This window comes from Pelophylax lessonae, assembly GCF_965119305.1.
Source record: "Pelophylax lessonae genome assembly, chromosome: 1".
NCBI classification, from domain to species: Eukaryota; Metazoa; Chordata; class Amphibia; order Anura; family Ranidae; genus Pelophylax; species Pelophylax lessonae.
The window spans coordinates 33,029,900-33,051,719 of record NC_138768.1 but is presented as its reverse complement, the minus strand read 5'-3'; the positions used below and the strand labels follow the sequence as shown (position 1 = coordinate 33,051,719).

The following is a 21,820-nucleotide window of genomic DNA, read 5'->3' as shown; positions in this document are numbered from 1 at the left end:
TCCGTTCCCAGGTCTTCACAGCCACTGTGCCTATAATGAGGGGTTCCCACCATTTTGCACAGAATTATCTGGTCTGTACCCCTTCTGTGCCCATTATGAGGGGTTCCCACCATCCTTTTGCTGAGTATCTGAGTCTGAACACCTACTGTGCATCTTATGAGGGCTTCCCACCAACCCCCAGGTGTGCTAGATGTGACAAACACTGTATTTCTATGTAAAATACCATCACCATCTTCATTTGAGCGCTTGGTCGTCGCGGTTTGTAAGCATCGTTTTATATACTGTATTTCTATGCTTCTATGTTTAAAGGGCATTCATAAAAAGTAGAAAAGTGTTGACCTCGAGGAGTATAATACAGTTCACCAACTTGCTTGTGACTCATGCGTCGTACACGGGGCACCATGCTAGCTGTGATGTGACCCTTGCATGCTCCCCTCAGCCCAGTAGAAGAGATCTCGCCCTTGCTGCTTCTCACAGAGGTCTAATTATCTGGAATGGAGAGAGCCATACAGCCTAATCAGCACTGAAGGAAGAAGCTGATTGGGCAAGAAATGTCTGTAATTGGCGGTGTGTCCTCAGTCTGGGAAATGTCACTAATTGGCTGGGTGCCAGTTACCCAGACGGTAGTCTGTGCATCGTCGTTTTACGCTACTTTACTGCTCATGAGATCTATAGTGTTCTCATAACGGATAGAGCAAAAGGTGGAGGCTGATGACATATTTTTTTTTACAAAATACCAACCATTATCTCAGAGCCCTGTGCAGAGCCGGTCATACGTGGTGCAATCTGATTCCTCAGCAAATTTTACCTATGTACTTCAAATTATATCCAACCAGACGGACCCTTGGACTAGTGGTTAGTAGGTGTCAAGAGTAATTGAACATTGAGTTTAGGGTGCGTAGTTACCTTAAATAAATTCAAAAGAAGAGCCTTAATGTGTGCGGATAGCCAAAACTTTTTCCATAGACAACAACATAACACAACTAAAAAAAATGCCTTTTTTATATTTTGATCAAGTAAACTCCCATGGACAATTTTTGCCTACAGTAAGGCTTACCTATTGGTACAGTAAATATCTCCTAAACATTTAGGAGACCCTCTTCTGCCGTCACACAGAGACGCTGTGCAGAACAAGGCATGATCATTTAGCAATGCAGAAAAAAAAGAGCTGCAGGGAGCCTATGGGTAATACTGGTGACTAGTCCTTTCCCCTCAGCTTGCCTTCTTTAGGGCACGGCTTCCACAACCCGAGTTCTCTTTAGGGAACCAAACCTGTGTATCCACAACAGTGATGAAGCCACTGCTGACGTCACCGGCGCATGCGCTTTGAATGAACTGCATACCGTGCCGTTCCTTCAGAACCCTTGTGCAAACTGCGGCTCCCACGTGGGAGTGACGTCATCGCAGCTCGTCCAGTCAAAGGACCAGAGCCCGCCAACCCGGAAGGAACACTGGGTGAAGATGGAAGCCCTGTAAGCAGTGACAGTGCATTGCTGGAGGGCTTTGTTTTAAGGTAAGTTTTACATATTGTGCTAGTATGCGATGCATACTTGCACATTTTAACTTGCTCCATGGGTCGGGGGGGGCAGCAGACCCGACCATGGACCATACCAGCACCAGCCCGCACCGCACACCATACCCCTCCCTTCCCCGGTCGTCTGCTCACTCTCCCTTCCTACGGTCATCTGCTCACTCTCCCTTCCCCGGTCGTCTGCTCACTCTCCCTTCCCCGGTCATCTGCTAACTCTCCCTTCCCCGGTCGTCTGCTCACTCTCCCTTCCCCGGTCGTCTGCTCACTCTCCCTTCCCCGGTCGTCTGCTCACTCTCCCTTCCCCGGTCGTCTGCTCACTCTCCCTTCCCCGGTCGTCTGCTCACTCTCCCTTCCCCGGTCATCTGCTCACTCTCCCTTCCCCGGTCGTCTGCTCACTCACCCTGTGATGCCCCTGGACTGACATGTGGAGGCGGCAGCTTCCCCCTCAGTCTCCTCCGTGTCCCCCTTTGTTGGTCAGCTTCCCCTGCATCTCCTCCCTCATCCTCCTTCACCAATAGGATGGCTACTCCTTTCGGCCACTCAGGAAATGGGTCTCAGGACCCGCTTCCTGATTGGCCAGTAGGAGAATCCGTGTGACAATAGCAAATGTCCATTCGCTATTGTCACACAACTGAGTGGGCTCAGGGCGCAGTACTTGTCAAGCCAACATTCACCATGTAAACTGCACAGCAAGGCCTAGTTCACAATTGCTGGAAGAGGAGCTGTAAAAGTAGGCGACTGAACTACAGTTTTACCTCTCCCTGTAAGCAGCAAAGCCAGCCGGACGGCAGCGTGCACACGCTTTAGTTTGTGACTGCTGCACAAATCCTATCCTTTGTCACGTTCGACAGGCAATACCGTCGCTAAAGGTGACCCAGTCAAATGAATGGGGTTGCACTGCGACTGCATTCAATGCACACTTAACAGGGTAAAACAAGCAGTGAGGGAATGACCTATGGCCTCCCTAGCGGCTAGCCAAATGCCCTTTGAAAAGTGATCCACGGTGAGTCGCTCTTCAGAGAGTGATAGAAGTGTAAATGAACCCTAAACCCTCTATAAACAGACCCTGTATATTGTGATTGATGAAGATCACGTATCTGTCAGACATTGTAACTCAGTCCCATTCTCTTTTCCTTGCTGTGGGATGGGATTGTCCTCCAGTAGGTATGGGATTGTTCTCCAGTGGGTATGGGATTATCCTCCAACGGGTATGGGATTGTCCTCCAGTAGGTATGGGTTTGTCCTCCCGTAGGTATGGGATTGTCCTCCAGGAAATATGGGATTTTCCTCCACTCAACGTGGGACTGCCCTCCATTGGATGTGGAATTGTGCCCCAGTGGATGTGGAATTGTCCCCCCAGTGGATATGGGACTGCCTTCCAGTGAAAATTGGATTGTCCTCCAGTTGACGTGGGACTGCCCTCCAGTGGATGTGGAATTGTCCCCCAGTGGATATGGGATTGTCTCCCAGTGGATATGGGACTGCCCTCCAGTGGATGTGGAATTGTCCCCCAGTGGATATGGGACTGCCCTACAGTGGATATGGGACTGCCCTCCAGTGGATGTGGAATTGTCCCCCAGTGGATATGGGACTGCCCTACAGTGGATATGGGACTGCCCTCCAGTGGATGTGGAATTGTCCCCCAGTGGATATGGGACTGCCCTACAGTGGATATGGGACTGCCCTACAGTGGATATGGGACTGCCCTCCAGTGGATATGGGACTGCTCTCCAGTGGATATAGGATTTTCCTCTATCAAGTGGGGTTCTGCTGTCACTTAGTCTTTTGAATTATATAAAATAACCTTTAGTCTGATTATTCATTCAGTAAAAAGATATCTTGAAGTATCTACTATAACTTCCTGAAATACGTCCATGGTATATGCTCTGAGGCCCCCATGATGGGGTGCTTGCCCGGGTATTGACTGTGCCATTCACCTCTATCTTCCACTCTCTCCTTCCAACAGAGCACGAGAAGCACCGACTTTGCAAGAGTGCCGACTACATGAACCTCCATTTTAAGGTGAAGTGGCTGTACAATGAGTATGTCCGAGACCTGCCGGCCATGAAGGACAAAGTGCCTGAATATCCCGCGTATGTACAAAGCTCACCTAGTCCTCCCTTGTAGAAGTCTACATGTTATTAGTATTTAGTGGATTCTGGTGTATGTACTGTACGATCGTCTGACAGGTTCTCTTTTCATGTCCTCCCTGCAGGTGGTTTGAGCAGTTTGTCATGCAGTGGTTGGATGAGAACGAGGAGGTCTCTCTGGAATTTCTTCACGGGGCTCTGGAGCGGGACAAGAAAGACGGGGTAGGTCACCTTCGGGGCATGTTTTCGGATCAACACCCTTTCCTAATCTACCCATTCTGCAACAATTACTATTCTATTCCTTTATTTTTATTCTGAAGTCAACCAATGTCTCCGGTGCGCCATCAGCTGCACATTGGCCGTGTGTAGAGGCAAAGCATGTTAGATAGCCTTCTATGTGACCATAACCTTTGATATGTACTACAGGCATTTATGGTTACAGTGTATATAGCCTACCAAGGAGCATAGCATGTTCATAGTAGGGCCGGACCTGCACATACACCTGAGACCGATTTAAAAGAATACACACCTGCATCTAATATTTGATTTAAAGGGGAACTCCACTTTTGTGGGAAAACAATAGCAAATAAAATAAATATATAGCGTATACAGTTGCAACACAAGTCATATTGTAATTGAATGTTGTTAAAAATTGCCTTTCCTTTTCAATCTGCAGCCCTGTAAATTTTCTGTAAAATGCAATACAATATGGCAACCTGTAGGGCGTTCTGTACACAGATGGTAAAACAGAATGCCCCCCAGAAATTTTATTTCCTGCTTGTGTGATTGGCTGACTTTCCCAGAAGTCTACACTAAGATACAAGTCAGAATAAAGGGCATCCCCTGCAAAAACAAATGTCATTTTTGGTGAGATAATACCAAAGAGAAATCACGTCTACAGGGATGCAGACCCTGCAACTTTCCTCAATAGAACCTTGCAAGTGCAGCAGCTGATTGATAATTATAAAATCACTCCAATACAGATTCACTCTGCACATGTACACAGAGAAACAGCTATTTCTCCACAATAAGAAAAGGTAGGAATCTGCAAGTTTGTTAAAGGGTAACTCCACTTTCGTGGGGAAAAGAAAAAGGCAAATAACGAAAAAACAGTATAGCGTATACAATTGTAACACAAATCATTGTAATTGAATGTTATTAAAAATAATCTTTCCTTTTCCATTTGTAACTCTGTAATTTTCTGAAAATGCAATACAATATGGCCGCCTGGAGGTGTTCTGTACACAGAATGTATACTGACCACACCCCCAGAAACATAATTTCCTGCTTGTGTGATTGGCTCACCAATTTTCCCAGAAGTCTGCACTAAGATACAAGTCAGATTTCTGGCATCCCCTGCAACAAAAATGTAATTTTTGGTGAGATCCTCCCAATAGGAACACGTCTAAAGGGATGCAGGTCTAGCAGTTTCCCTCATTAGAGCTCTGTAGCTGCCACAGCTGATTGATAATTATGAAACCACTCCCATTTGACCCACTCAGCACAGAGGAACAAACAATGATTTCTTCAGAATAACAAAAGATAGGAATCTGCAACAAAGTTTGTTATAATCCTTGTAATGTACAGAGATCACACAGAGGGGAATGTTTTTTTTCTCAACAAAAGTGGAGTTACACTTTAAAGTGCTTGCAGTGTACATGGATCACCCTGAGGGGAATGTTTTTTAATCGATTGCAGACCACCCAACGTATATACAGTGCATGCGGAAAGTATTCACAGCACTTCACTTTTCCTACATTTTGTTATGTTACAGCCTTATTCCAAAATATTACATTCATTATTTTCCTCAAAATCCTACAAACAATCCCCCATGATGACAATGTGAAAGAAGTTTGAAATCTTTGCAAATTTATTAAAAATGAAAAAATCCCATGTATATAAGTATTAACAGCCTTTCCTATCATACTGAAAATTGAGCTCAGGTGCATCCTCTTTCCACTGATGATCCTTGAGATGTTTCTACAAATTGTTTGTAGTCTGCTTGTGGTAAATTCAGTTGATTGGACATGATTTGTAAAGGCACACACCTGTCTATATTTGGTCACACAGTTACCAGTGCATGTCAGAGCACAAACCAAGTAAGAAAGTCCAAGGATTTGTCTGTAGACCTACGAGACAGGATTTTATCGAGGCACAAATCTGTGGAAGGGTACATAAACATTTCTGCTGCATTGAAGGTCCTAAAGAGCATGGTGGCCTCAATCATCCATAAATGTAATACGTTTGAAACCACCAGGACTCTTCCTATAGCGGGCCGCCCGGCCAAACTGAGCGATCAGGGGAGAAGGGCCTTAGTCAGGGAGGTGACCAAGAACCCAATCGTCACTCTAAAAGCGCTCCAGCGTTTCTCTGTGGAGAGAGGAGAACCTTCCAGAAGAACAACCATCTCTGCAGCACTCCACCAATCAGGCCTGTGTGGTAGAGTGGCCAGACGGAGGCCACTCCCTCAGTATTAGGCACATGACAGCTCGCCTGGAGTTTGCCAATAGGCACCTGAAGGACTCTGACCATGAAAAACAAAGTTCTGTGGTCTGATGAAACAAAGATTGAACTCTTTGGGCTGAATGGCAAGCGTCATGTCTGGAGAAAACCGGGCATCGCTCATCACCTGGCCAATACCATCCCTACAGTGAAGCATGGTGGTGGCAGCATCATGCTGTAGGGATGTTTTTTAGTGGCAGCAACTGGGAGACTAGTCAGGATCGAGGGAAAGATGAATGCACAATGTACAGAGACATCTTTGATGAAAACCTGCTCCAGATTGCTGTGGACCTCAGACTGGAGCGAAGGTTCATCTTCCAACAGGACAACGACCCTAAGCACACAGCCAATATAACAAAGGAGTGGCTACGGGACAACTCTGAATGTCCTTGAGTGGCCCAGCCAGAGCCCAGACTTGAACCCAATTGAACATCTCTGGAGAGATCTTAAAATATCTGTGCACGGAAACTCCCATCCAACCTGATGGAGCTGGAGAGGTCCTGCAAAGAAGAATGGGAGAAACTGCCCAAAAATAGGAGTGCCAAGCTTGTAGCATCATACTCAAAAAGACTTGAGGCTGTAATTGGTGCCAAAGGTGCTTCAACAAAGTATTGAGCAAAGGCTGTGATACTTATGTATATGGGAATTTTTTATTTTTAATAAATTTGCAAAGATTTCAAACATACTTCTTTCACATTGTCAATATGGGGCATTGTTTGTAGAATTTTGAGGAAAATAATTAATTGAATCCACTTTGGAATAAGGCTGTAACATGAAATGTGGAAAAAGTGAAGCGCTGTAAATACTTTCCGGATGTACTGTATAATACGGCAGGACAGCTGCTCTGTGCGGGATCATGTACCTAGTACGTGATCCAGCACTTCTGGGTAGGAGGTGCATGCACTGCCACGGCTGTGCTGTGATTTGACACAGTACAAGGCAATCGGCGGGTGTCAGCCAATAGATGTCCGTTAGCACCCACTGATCATCAGGCAGAAAAACAGATCAGAGCTCTGCCTATGTAAACAAGGCAGAGCTCCATTCTTTCGGGGGGGGGGGGGTTAATATGGATTTTGTGTGAATAAGTGTCATCCCTTATAAAGTCACAAAGTCATCTCTTCCTTAGTAAAAGCCGTACACACAGACACTGATTAGGCACACATTTAACCCTTTAGCTGCCATTAGTACAGTGACTGTATATTTTTAGCAACGATCACTGTATTAGTGTCACTGGTTTCCAAAAAGTGTCAGTTCGTGTCAGTCTGTCCACCGCAATATCGTAGTCCCGCTGTAATCGCTGTCATTACTAGTATATAAAATTAATAAAAATTCCAGTATATATCCCATTGTTTGTAGATGCTATACATTTTGTGCAAACTAATTGATATACGCTTATTGGGATTTTTGTTACCAAAAATTTGCAGCAGAAAACATGTTGACCTAAACTTCTAAAGAAATTAGATTTTTACATTTTTTATTTTTTTTATGGGATATGTTTTACTGCAAGTAAGAATAAAATGTGTGTATGTGTGTATATATATATATATATATATATACAGTGGGTACGGAAAGTATTCAGACCCCCTTAAATTTTTCACTCTTTGTTATATTGCAGCCATTTGCTACATTTATTTAAGTTCATTCTTCTTCCTCATGAATGTACACATAGCACCCCATACTGACAGAAAAACACAGAAATGTTGACATTGTTGCAGATTTATTAAAAAAGAAAAACTGAAATATCACATGGTCCTAAGTATTCAGACCCTTTGCTGTGACACTCATATATTTAACTCAGGTGCTTTCCATTTCTTCTGATCATCCTTGAGATGGTTCTACACCTTCATTTGAGTCCAGCTGTGTTTGATTATACTGATTGGACTTGATTAGGAAAGCCACACACCTGTCTATATAAGACCTTCCAGATCACAATGCATGTCAGAGCAAATGAGAATCATGAGGTCAAAGGAACTGCCTAAAAGAGCTCAGAGACAGAATTGTGGCAAGGCACAGATCTGGCCAAGGTTACAAAAAGATTTCTGCTGCACTTAAGGTTCCTAAGAGCACAGTGGCCTCCATAATCCTCAAATGGAAGACGTTTGGGACGACCAGAACCCTTCCTAGAGCTGGCCGTCCGGCCAAACTGAGCTATCGGGGGAGAAGAGCCTTGGTGAGAGAGGTAAAGAAGAACCCAAAGATCACTGTGGCTGAGCTCCAGAGATGCAGTCAGGAGATGGGAGAAAGTTGTAGAAAGTCAACCATCACTGCAGCCCTCCACCAGTCGGGGCTTTATGGCAGAGTGGCCCGACGGAAGCCTCTCCTCAGTGTAAGACACATGAAAGCCCGCATGGAGTTTGCTAAAAAACACCTGAAGGTCTCCAATATGGTGAGAAATAAGATTCTCTGGTCTGATGAGACCAAAATAGAACTTTTTGGCCTTAATTCTAAGCGGTATGTGTGGAGAAAACCAGGCACTGCTCATCACCTGTCCAATACAGTCCCAACAGTGAAGCATGGTGGTGGCAGCATCATGCTGTGGGGGTGTTTTTCAGCTGCAGGGACAGGACGACTGGTTGCAATCGAGGGAAAGATGAATGCGGCCAAGTACAGGGATATCCTGGACAAAAACCTTCTCCAGAGTGCTCTGGACCTCAGACTGGGCCGAAGGTTTACCTTCCAACAAGACAATGACCCTAAGCACACAGCTAAAATAACAAAGGAGTGGCTTCACAACAACTCCGTGACTGTTCTTGAATGGCCCAGCCAGAGCCCTGACTTAAACCCAATTGAGCATCTCTGGAGAGACCTAAAAATGGCTGTCCACCAACGTTTACCATCCAACCTGACAGAACTGGAGAGGATCTGCAAGGAGGAATGGCAGAGGATCCCCAAATCCCAGGTGTGAAAGACTTGTTGCATCTTTCCCAAAAAGACTCCTGGCTGTATTAGATCAAAAGGGGGCTTCTACTAAATACTGAGCAAAGGGTCTGAATACTTAGGACCATGTGATATTTCAGTTTTTCTTTTTTAATAAATCTGCAACAATGTCAACAATTCTGTGTTTTTCTGTCAGTATGGGGTGCTATGTGTACATTCATGAGGAAGAAGAATGAACTTAAATTATTTTAGCAAATGGCTGCAATATAACAAAGAGTGAAAAATTTAAGGGGGTCTGAATACTTTCCGTACCCACTGTATATATATATATATATATATATATATATATATATATATATATAAATAAATGTGTAGGTGTGTGTATATATATATATATATATATATATATATATTATATATAAATAAATGTGTATGTGTGTGTGTATATATATACACACACACACATATTATTTATTTATTTATTTTTCAACATTTTTTGTTTATAGCGCAAACAATAAAAAACGCAATTGTGATAAAAATACCACCAAAAGAAAGCTCTATTTGTGGGAAAAAATGACATAAATTTTATTTGGGTACAGCGTTGCATGACTGCGCATTTGTCAGCTAACGCAGTGTCAAATCACAAAAAAAATGTCCTGGTCATGAAGGGGGGTAGTTCTTCCGGAGGTCAAGTGGTCAATAACAGAGGTCTCCGTTTGCCAGTATAGGGAGCCGCACACTTTTTTCAAGGTCTGGGGCAGTAAAAGTGCATCCATCATTCAAAAGAAAACTTAGCATTTTATTAAGTTTATATGTGTATAAAAAAATATTAATCTTAGGCGGCTTTAGAAGCCATGTTTCCGTGTATAGCTATACTGATATGTGTACAGTGCAATAAGGTGGCTCTGCTTGAAGGTGTCAGTAAGCCCCACCATTTTTTTTTTTTTTTATTGGCTTTAAAACTACTACTTTTTACTATGTGTACTTTATTTTTTTATCTAAAATCTATCATTAGCAATTAAATGCCTGGTTACCCTGCCAGTTCCCAGCTCTTCCTTATTGAGTGTGGCAACCCTTATGCCAGCCGATCCTGAGCCCTCAGCGTTGCCACTCTTTCTACACATGCTTGAGTTTTCACAGCGAGGAAGCCGCACACTTCCTCTCTGTCTGAGTGCCCCATGAGGCACCCCCAGCAGAATGACTGCAAGCGGGTAAATGATGGGGACGTCCCGCAGGGACTTTGGCAGGACCCGCCCCATGTGACACTCCTAAATGCCTTGCAGGGCAGCTCCAGCAAATCGATTGACAGTGGGCAAATAACTGGAGTGTCCTACAATGACATCAGCATGACCCGCTTCATGTGACACTTATGAATGCTTTGTGGGGCATCTCCAGCAGACTGGTTGGCACTGGTCAAAGAATGGGATTGTCCTGTAGTGACATCAGCTGGACACATCACAAGCTACCTCGTTGCTCCAGCAAATTGCTCTTGGCGGTGCAGTAACATGATAAACATCATGTGACCCTACTATAGATCGACCAAAAAGTTTTTTTGTGATGAAAACACATCTCTACCAGCATGGGGATCTCTCTATGAATGCTCTGTCTACGTGTCTTGAGAACCTTCTTCCCTCACCCAGAACACTGAAGATGGGCCATGGATGGGTCTTTCAGCATGACAATGACCCAAAATATACTGCCAAGGCAACAAAGGCGTGGCTCAAGAAGAAAGATAGTAAGGTCATCGATTGGCCTAGTCCATCTCCAGACCTTTAAAAAAATTTATAGAGGGAGCTGAAACTTTGAGTTGCCAAGAAACCTAAGGATTTAGAGAAGATCTCTAAAGAAGAGTGGACCAAAATCCCTCCTGAGATGTGTTGCAAACCTGGTCACCAACTACAAGAAACGTCTTACCTCTGTGCTTGCCAACAAGGGTTTCTCCACCAAGTATTAAGTCATGTTTTGCTTGGGGATCAAATTATTTTTCCCCAATGCATGTATTCAATTGTTTATGTATCACATCAATCAAGTAGACACATTTATAGTCCATTAGTGATTAAAAAAAAAAAAAAGTCCCATTACAGAACAATTCACAACATGTAATCCTCCAATCTTTGGTGCTGGGAAAGAAGATGAAATCCACCACTGGCTAGTAGTAGTTATCATGCGCCTCTTGCCAGAACAGTTGGGCCATAGGTTATAATGGCCAGAAATGCAGAGATATAACTCACAGGCTTGGCTGCCACTGTGGGGGAGATGATCGACGCATTCAATGTTGGTATAGCGCCCAGGGAACAAATAAAGAAACCTCTCCATTGTGAAGATCATTACAAACAATATCCTTTATTAAAAGATTAGAGCTCCGACTGGCGAGCTAAATCATACAGCAGGATAAGAGCTGGAGGCTGATAATTCGAGAGACTACAAGACCGCTTAGGAACGTTGGTGACCTGGCTTTTCTTTGCTGCAGGTAAAGTAGAACATTATATTATTACAGTTTATTACAGTTGCACTTGACAACTGTCTTGTGCAATTGTTGATTGCATATATTTACATCCTACCTACGTAAAGAATCCGAACATTCCCCCAGTCTCAATCCTCTGCATAACTGGATGTAAAATCTGACTTTAGACAACATCCAAAGAAACCCAAATACAGCCAGAATGTTTACCAATTCATCCATTTCCCTCTATCTCCAGCCATGAGCTTTAAAATTATGTTTCAGATTTTCCGAGAACCGTCAGTTTTGCTGTACTGGGCCCTGCCGTATGGCCATCAGTAATGAGAACACAAACCCCTGACTGGATGTCAAATCTGATTTACAGAAAGTAATTGGCTCTGTGTAATACGGTCATTTCATGTAGCCGCCATCGCTGTGTAATTGCATTGCCCGGTAATCGCAGGTACGGCTCCTTCATTTCTTAGCTGTAGGCTACCCATGTACACCAGAGCTGGTCAGACCTGTGGTTCCTAATAAGCATCCTAAAAATAAATACAGAAGTTATCTGAGAAAATAGGCTTTCGCGAAAATACATAACGTGGTAGCAGATGATCTCGAAGCAATGTCCCAGTCTACGGGAAGCGTGTATTGTGTGCGACTGTTTGACACTCAGTAGACCAGAAAAAAGTCGTACACTAATGGCTCGTTTCCACTGAGCTTTCTGGTACGGTTCGGTTCGGTACGGTACGCTATTTATGCCGTTTCCATTACGAATGGTACCCTAATTCCGAACCGTACCGTACCACTTTTTTGGGACCCTTTCGTTGGGGTACCAAGCACATTAGTACCGTACCAACTGGGTGGAGCTACACTCTGCAGAACTTTGGTTGACAGAGAATTCTCTATCACAGCTTTCCTGCTACACCATGCCTATCATGAAAGGGTACTATTGGCAGTGGAAACGCAATGTGTACCGTACCGTACCGTACTGAACCGAACCGAACCGTACCGTACCACTCAGTGCAAACAAGGCATAAGACTGCACTATGGAAAACGAATTCTAGTTACACCAACCATTAGTCTGTCTACAATTCAAGCCATACTACTACTGCGCACTGTGAGCTTCTCACAATGTGCATTAGAAGCTGTAGCCAGTCAGAGCCCACTGGAGGATATCTAGCATCATCTAGCACTTTCTTCACCAGCCTGACTGTCCCCAGTCCACCCCTTTCCTTCATTGGATTTCAGTTCTATTAATCATGGGCTAGGACTCAGCATCACATGTGGGCATTACCTAGGGTGGTCTGTATGTTTGCCTAACTCCTCTCAGTATCCAGCCTACTGCTTGTATTGGGTCTGAGGGCTTTTGAGGAGAGTACTGAGGCAGGGTGCTGTTATGATTTCAGAAAACTATGTACAGCACACTGCCTGTTCCTTCCACCAATGAACTGCCTGTATTGTATTGAGAAGCACAGAGACCCAGTGATATCACTGGGACTAAAATAAGCCAGCCAGACCAGAACTCGTCCAAGCCAGCCGGGCCAGAACTCGGCCTAGCCAGCCGGGCCAGAACTCGGCCAAGCCAGCCGGGGCCAGAACTCGGCCCAGTCAGCCGGGGCCAGAACTCGGCCCAGTCAGCCGGGGCCAGAACTCGGCCCAGTCAGCCGGGGCCAGAACTCGGCCCAGTCAGCCGGGGCCAGAACTCAGAGAACTCAGCCCCCCCCCCCCCCCAACCGGTAATGTACAGGAGGCCTTGGGGCCTATGTTAGTGGGTTTTGGTTCAGGTCAAATGCACATCAGAAATAGGGAATTTGCAGGTCAAGTGCTCCTCTCAATGAATTCTGAATGATCTCAGAAGCGTCTCGAACTGATGTCACATGAATGCCTTCAACACAAGCCCAAAACCCATCGACACCGGCCCTAATTGCGACAATGTATTTAGACCTGTTCTTTGTGTAGATCAAAGGTGTTTCCCTTCATCAGCACTCGACCTCAGTTAAAGCCTTGCAAATGAACAGAGCACTGAAGTTCTTCTAACTTTTAGTGTTCTTCACAGAAGATAAAATTGATTTGCATGTTCTGAGAATCCCCGAAAGTCTGTCCAGAATGTCTTTTATGTCTATCGCTCCCTATTGTGCCATTGCCGTCTTATCAGTAGGCGTTTTGGAAACAGACTGCACCAAATTTTTTGGTGGTTTTAATACATCGCACATTAAAATACATTTTCTGAAGGCTTATTGTCATTTAAAAGTCTGTAATGATCACAGCATATTAAACAGGCGAATTCCTGGCAGCGAGTGAAAATGAACGGCGCTCAGCGGGGATTTAATTAACTGAGAATTAAGGAGCAGAATTACAGAATGAGTTCCCCCCGTGCGACAGTCCTATCTCAGATTTTACAGAGGTTGCTTCGAAAATCGCGCTTCGGTCTTGTGGAATTGTTATAGGGATTGGATTCTCCGATGATTAAAGCTTAAACATGCTGTGCTCTCAGTGAGAACATCAAGAGTTATTAAGCTTGCCTGAAGGTAATTATGGATGTAATTTTCACCTCTGTATATGCGTTCCACCATATCTATGCATATAGATCACGAATTGTGGTTAGTACTCTGCCAAAGGATAGCTGCGTATGTATATGCTTAATGTATATGCTTAACCCATTCATAACTAGAGGTCATTAAAGTGTAGAGGGCTATGCCAATTTTTAACAGTTTTAGTATAAATTGGTTACAGTTGAAAACTACGTGTTTAACCACTTCACGTACCTGTACGTCATTTGCTGAAGTGGTTACACTGGGGTGATGCCTGCTACAGCCTGATACCATTTTTTAGAGCGGATGGTGTTGTGATAACCGATGCAGCTAATTAGCCGCTCAGCTGTTGTAGCAAGCAGCGGGAGTGAACACCGGCTCCTCCTCCTGCCGCCCGGTTCTCCCGTCTCATTGGGAAACCCGAGCCAGCAGCCGGCACATCTGCCTGCTGGCCGGAGACCTGACAAAGCCGATAAATAAAATATATATGAAAAACATTTTTTAAAGCGCGTCAAAACAAACGCAAACGCAAGTCGCGCCCGCAAATGAACAGCGTGTTCAAACCACTCATGTGAGGTATCACCATGATCGTCAGAGCGAGAGCAATAATTCTAGCAAACGACCTCCTCTGTAACTTTAAACAGGTAACCGGTTAAAAACAAAATTTTATTTTTTAAAGCCTCTCCTATGGAGATTTTTAAGTACCGTAGTTTGTCATGTCAATGTCATGGATACAAAAGTGGATACAAAAATTTTAAAACCCGCGCTAAATAAATACGTGTATGTGCTACCTGCAGCTGCTGTGCACTTAGAAAAGAACTAAGAAGACAATACTCATTCCCATTGTCATGAGTATGCGCGATTTTAAAGCATGACATGTTAGGTATCTTTTTACTCGGTGTAACAACATCTTTCACATTATACAAAAAAACGAGCTAACTTTACTGTTTAGATTTTTTTTATATTCATTGAAATGTATTTTTTCAAAAAAATTTGCGCTTAATGAAAATTTGCAAACGGGCAGGATTTTTAATGTAAAAGAGACATACTATGTCTCTTCTGCATTAAAGTATTCTTGCATTCACATACAGCTCATGATACAATATCCGCATTAATTAACTTGAATACGTGTGGTAGTGACGTCATCCCTGCCCAGCCAATCAAAATGGTCGAAGATTGGAACCTGGAGGAAGACCAGCCAAACTTGTCAGCGAGGGACCGAATCACTGGAGTGGAGGTGAGTATTGTTCAAATTTTACCTTGGCTAGAACACTTTGATTAATACAACTACCTAAATTTTGTGGGGTTTTTTTTTTTTAAGTGGATCTTCACTCTGTCCTTCCCCCATTTTATTTTCACCCCCGCCTACCTTGTTGCCAGTCCTGCACCGTTAAGGTACCCACCTACCCAGCATTGTCCTGCGGAGATCTGCTTCCCTTCTGCCCACGATCAGTCCCACGCCGCCATCTTATTTGATGAAGTCATTAAGAATCTGCCAGGAGGCTCTCCGATATGATGCCACTAGGCCCCTTCTCTTTTCCCAAGGAAAGTCTAAACCTCCAGGGATATGTGACTTACAGAATGGGCAAAGTGCAAGTCTATTGCCAAGCGAATGATGTGCACAGGGGGGCCGGGCCAGACCTTTTATTGAAAATAAAAATGTTAACAGGAAAAAAAAATCCCAATTTTTGCAGCAGAAAGGAGGATGGGTGGATGCAAGGCAACATGTAATTCGGGCTAAAGATCCACTTTAAGAACATATAGGATATTTAAAAAAATGTAGACAAAAAATTATATATATATATATATTTTTTTTTTTTTTGCTACTATGATTGTATCAGACAATTACAGTATTAACGTTTACATAAAGCATTTGTTTTGGCTTTGCATAGCATGTGGAATGGTTAGACTAGCTGAAAGATTTTATTACGGTCTGTATCCCCACTGGAGAAATGATGCTCTCTGCTTCTCTTTGTAACCATTGCCACTAGAATTGAAAGTGAAGGAAAATCCAAGCTTTTGAGTGGTCATCGGAAAAGGAATAGATGAAGTTTTTCAGTGAGGAACCTAATAAATCTTATTTATTCCCTATTCAAAAACCAATACTGTACAAACCATTTTGGCTTTAGATATTTGTTAAGCAGAGGTGCGCTGCCATCTACAGGCAGAGGAAAATGAATCTTTAGAGGACCTGTGACATCACATGGCCGGCCAGGTCCTGGAAAGTTGGATCCCAAAGATGGGCTTTAAAGGGACAGGGTGTGTCAGGAGCTTAGCAAGTATAGAAAGCCATTAAAGAAAGCTGTAGATTTTTTTAAATGCATTTGCCTATCTTAGCTAGGATCAGTCATGTTGCACAGGCCATAATTGTCTGCCACCAAATTTAACCACCACATATTCCATTTGTCTGATTTGAATTCTGGAAAGTCAAATCAAATTCATGTTTTGAATCTTATCAATAAACATATTTTGCAGAGTTGTTGAATGAGGAAGGAGAACAGATCCTTCAGTAACATTGCCTGCATGTGCATGGTTCCTCTCGTAATCTAATATGGCAATCCTGTCTGTCATATTTGGTCACACATGCATTTTCAAGCTTATGAAAGTTCTCACTTCCCATACTGGAGCCCAGGCTGGGTGGTTCAGCATGGCTTGAATGTGTGTGAGCTGCTTTCCTGTAGATATTAGATGACCAGAATCTGTTATTTCAGAAGAACTGGACAATGTTTCGGATGCCTATGCAGTGCCAAAAACTGCCTATCACAGAAAATATTGCCTAAACGATGAGGAAGACACGTGACAAGCATCTGAGATTGCTGATGTCAGAGTCCATTAACATCGGTTTATATGTCCTTTGTTTTCTCTCTGCAGTTCCAGCAAACGTCAGAGCATGCCCTCTTCTCCTGCTCCGTGGTGGACGTGTTCACACAACTCAACCAGAGCTTTGAGATCATTAAGAAACTGGAGTGCCCAGACCCGGTCATCGTGGCCCACTACATGCGCAGGTTTGCCAAGGTCAGTGGCCTCTCGGTATTATGGTTTATTGTGTCAAGCTTATCTGAACATATTGGGTTGTGGATCATGTTTTTCAGGTGAAGACAGGTACTGATGGTGAATGAGAAGACCTGGCTTACAAGGAGGATTCCAGTCCATCTCAAAGGCATTTATTAGGGTTGAGTTCAAGGCTCTTCTGGCCACTCTGGTTTCTTCTGGCCACTTGTGTTACTTCACACCAAACTGGTCAAACCATGTCTTTATGGAGCTGGCCTTGTGCATAGGGGAGTCATGCTAGAACACAAAAGGGCCTTCTTCAAAATCTTGTTTACCACAAGATTGGAAGAGCACAGTTGGCCAAAATGTCTTTGTATGCCATGGTATTAACAATATCCCCCACTGGAATCCCCTGATCTCAATCATTTGGAAGAGTATCTACAAGTATTTTGTAATGAAGAGTAAATTATGTTGGTAAATCCATGCTGCAGAGAAGGACCCCTGCTCTCTGCCCTAGAAGCAGTGGTCTCTCTGCAGAGGTCTTACAGCCTCCTACTGAATCAGATTCATAGTTCTGCAGTCAGCAAAGCTCATTCTCCCCGCTATTGGTGAGCTCTGGTTCTGACTTTACAAAGGGTGTGTTGGACCTCTGCAGAGAGACCACTGCTTCGGCACAGAGAGCAAGGGTCGTTCTTTGCAGCATACAGATTTAATTTATCTGTACTATTGTTCTCTCTGCTGACCTCTTGCTTTTATGTATAGACCCAGGGAGCAGATGCCCATGCCCCAGTTATTTTGTATACTGATCAGTAGTTTTACAATTTTTTCTCTTATTCTTGATAGACCATCAGTAAAGTCTTGCTGCAGTATTCTGAAATCCTCTCAAAATCCTTCCAGTCGTACTGCTTCAAGGAGAAGCTGGTGAGTAAGAGAGCCTTCTGCTGGTAGCATTGTAGTACCGCCATGTTTGTGTCTTATGGAATTGGTGGTGTTTAAGTGACACTAACAGTTTCCAGTTCCCTGTAGAATAGGTAAAGAGGACCTATATTAACTGGGCATAGTCAATAATCTAAAAATTCTGCCTTTACCAGTTTTGTTCTGCTTACTAAATTAAGATTAAAGGCCCGTACACACGTGCAGATTGTCGGCCAAAAAGATTCTCAGCTTGTTAGTATGATGCTGCCGACAGCGCACTTTCGGCCAAACAGAATCTGTCGTGCAAGCATTAAAATTTTTGTATGCCGACACCAGAACGGCCGATTGTTCGCCAGTCAGTACAGAATTCGGCCGACAGACAGCAGATTTGCAAGACTGGGCATGCTCAGAAAAGAAAAAAGACAAGGAAAGTTAACCATCACATGACATCACTTCTGCAGTCGGCTGTTGTTGGCCGAAAAAATTCGTGTGCAGTCTTTTGCAGTTTTCAACAGACACCACAGCCCTGGACAAAAGACGGCCGATCGTTCGGCCGACGATCGGTACGTGTGTATGGGGCTTAAGAGTGGCATTTGCTTGTTTATTTGGCTTATTTCCTGTCTGACTGTTGACCTTGAGTCAAAGGGTAAGAGATCTTTCGAAGTCTGTCAGCTTCTGCCCTGTCAACTATCTCCCAGCTCCTAAATGTGTGCAGCCAGGCAGTAAAGTTGATGTGTCCAATCTGCACACTCCAGGTCAGCGATAGTGATCGACCGATTTAGTTTTTTTTTATTGCCGATACTGATACCGATATTTTGGTTATCGGTATCGGCCGATATTGACATTTACATTTTTTTTTTTTTTTGACAGGTACTGTTGTGGAGGGCTGTTTTACTGTTGTCCAAGTTTGGCTGTTTTGAATGCTGTAATTTTTTTTAATTTGGCACCAGTACCCGGAAGTGATGTCATGACATCACTTCCGGGTTTTTACACAGAGACCCGATCAGAGCCGAATGCGGCTTTAAATGGGTCTTCTCTTCAGCAGCCATGCAGGATGGTTGCCCGGGTCTCCCGGTGGGACAGGAGACCTGGGCGAGCCACAGATGGCGGAGGGGGGGGGGGGGTGACGTCCCCTCCCGCTCCTTGTAATGACAGCCGAGCGGCTTCTCAGCCGCATAGGTTGTCATCACAAGTCAGCCGACCGCTGGCTGTGGACGCCAGTACCGGGGTGATGCCTCTAGCTGCAGGCATCTCTCCGGTACAAGCACTTTCCCGAAATATATGCAATATCTGTCACCTTGGTGGTCAATTCCGATATATCGGGGAAAGTGCATATCGGCGATCCACTCAATCCCTAGTCAGCGACTTAGTATTTAACGAAGCAAAGATAAAAATGATGGCCCAAGTTAGTAGCTTCACAAACGAATGGCCAATGGACAGATCCCACGTTCCTTCACGACAGGTCCCCTTTAATGATGTCACTTGGTTGAGCTCTAATACTTGCAATAGAGCTCAGATGGTTACTGTTATTATTATTACATTATATTGTCATTGCTCCCACAATACTTAATACAATCTCTTCTTCCCAGCCCTGCATATTGATGAACAACGTCCAGCAGCTCCGGGTACAACTAGAGAAGATGTTTGAAGCCATGGGTGGAAAGGAGGTATCAGAAAAATTAATCTCATCAAGTATTTGATATATATGACTTTGTTCTGTAGCTCTGACATGATCCCCGGTACGTCACAGAAAGCACTGAGCCATTCCCATCAGTTTCTGCCCTGGTGAGCATACACTCCAATGCAGCCTATCTCAATTCAGGGTTCCATGGAACTAGGGTTCCTCCAGAGGTTTCTTAGGGGTTCCTTGAGAAATGGGCAGTTCCTGCCTCTCACATAAGTAACCACTGACACCAATTACAGTGCCTTGAAAAGTATTCATACCCCTTGACATTTTCCACATTTTGTCATGTTACAACTAAAAAATGAAATGTATTTTATTGGGATTTTATAGATAGACCGACACAAAGTGGCACATAATTGTGAAGTGGGAGGAAAAAGCTAAATGGTTTTTAACATTTTTTACAAATATGTGAAAAGTGTGGCGTGCATTAGTATTCAGCCCCCCTGAGTCAATACGTTGTAGAACCGCCGTTCCCTGCAATTACAGCTGCAATCTTTTTGGGGATGTCTCTACCAGCTTTGCACATCTAAAGAGGGACATTTTTGCTCATTCTTCTTTGCAAAATAGCTCAAGCTCTGTCAGATTTGATGGAGAGCATCTGTAAGCAGCAATATTCAAGTCTTGCCACAGACTCTCAATTGGATTTAGGTCTGGACTTTGACTGGACCATTCTAAAACATGAATATGCTTTGATCTAAACCATTCCATTGTAGCTCTGGCTGTATGTTTAGGGTCGTTGTCCTGCTGGAAGGTGAACCTCCGCCCCAGTCTCAAGTCTTTTGCAGACTCTAACAGATTTTCTTCTAAGATTGCCCTGTATTTGGCTCCATCCATCTTCCCATCAACTCTGATCATCTTTCCTGTCTCTGCTGAAGAAAAGCATCCCCGCAACATTATGCTGCTCACCACCATGTTTCACGGTGGGGATGGTGTGTTCAGGGTGATGTGAATTGTTAGTTTTCTGTCACACATAGCGTTTTGCTCTTAGGCCAAATAGTTCAATTTTGGTCTCATCTGATCAGAGCACCTTCTTCCACATGTTTGCTGTGTCCCCCACATGGCTTCTTACACACTGCAAACAGACTTCTTATGGCTTTCTTTCAACAATGGCTTTCTTCTTGCCACTCTTCCATAAAGGGCAGATTTGTGGAGTCCACGACTAATAGTTGTCCTGTGGACAGATTCTCCCACCTGAGCTGTGGATCTCTGCAGCTCCTCCAGAGTTGCCATGGGCCTCTTGGCTGCTTCTCTGATGAATGCTCTCCTTTCCCAGCCTGTCAGTTTAGGTGGACGGTCATGTCTTGGTAGGTTTGCAGTTGTGCCAAACTCTTTCTATTTTTGGATGATGGATTGAACAGGGCTCTGTGAGATGTTCAAAGCTTGGGATATTTTTTTATAACCAAACCCTGCTTTAAACTTCTCCACAACTTTAGACCCAGCAGGGAGACCCACGTCCGCAGCGGCCGAATCAGATTCAGGATCTGATGAGGCAGGGGAAGGCGGGGGGGGGGGTGCTTTTTGCTAGCCCGTCGCCTGAAAGCCACCTTCATCCGGCACACAAAGGACTCCAAGACTGACGTCGGTGCATTGATGGATGGTTGGGACCCGTAGGGCTCCACAGCCTCAGAGAGGGGATCAGATGGGGAGATGTGCTCCATGACTCCATGAGTTACCAGGGGGACCCCACAAAAAGTGTAAAAATATGCAAAGGGACAACCCTCACTGCGCTGGCAACACCACCCGGTCACCAGGCACAAAGCACCAAGTGATCCCTGAGCAGAGAGGGAGATGACCCCACCAAACTCACCACCCAGTAGAAACAGGCACCTGCAGCCACAAGGATAATCTGCACTCCACGTGCGGCGATCAGGAAGTGAAAAGATCCAATAGTCAGCACCAGGGGATGAGGAGGGCTCCTGCAGCCGAAATCGCCACCCACAGGGTTCCGCAGTCTTGGCCGCTGCTATTTTCAATGACCGACCACCGCAGAATGGCCGCAGGACTATACAAACATGGCCACCGTGCATTGAGCACACAGGCTACAGCAAAATGGCGGCTCTGCGCAGCACCACAAGGCTCCTAGTGACCCAGGAGGGATCCCTAGGCCTCAAGGACAGGCCCAGGCACAACGACGGGGGGCCCTGGCAGGAGCCCACACCCGGTACAACCCCTCCCCCCCGCTGCACAGCCGACCGTCCGGTCGCCAGCATAGTGCCCTGCCCCCCACCCGAGGAGGTGGACCAGACCACTCACACAGCC

General features: G+C 44.6%; 1 protein-coding gene across 1 annotated transcript in view; it reads left to right on the top strand.

Annotated features, from left to right (window-relative positions):
• Window positions 1-21,820, top strand: part of UNC13B (unc-13 homolog B) — a 703,803-nt gene that overhangs the window by 639,544 nt on the left and 42,439 nt on the right. The window contains exons 26-30 of the mRNA XM_082256386.1: window positions 3,498-3,624; window positions 3,747-3,843; window positions 16,843-16,986; window positions 17,806-17,883; window positions 19,467-19,544. Coding sequence (XP_082112512.1) covers window positions 3,498-3,624; window positions 3,747-3,843; window positions 16,843-16,986; window positions 17,806-17,883; window positions 19,467-19,544 — 524 coding nt within the window. The remainder of the gene's footprint in view (window positions 1-3,497; window positions 3,625-3,746; window positions 3,844-16,842; window positions 16,987-17,805; window positions 17,884-19,466; window positions 19,545-21,820) is intronic.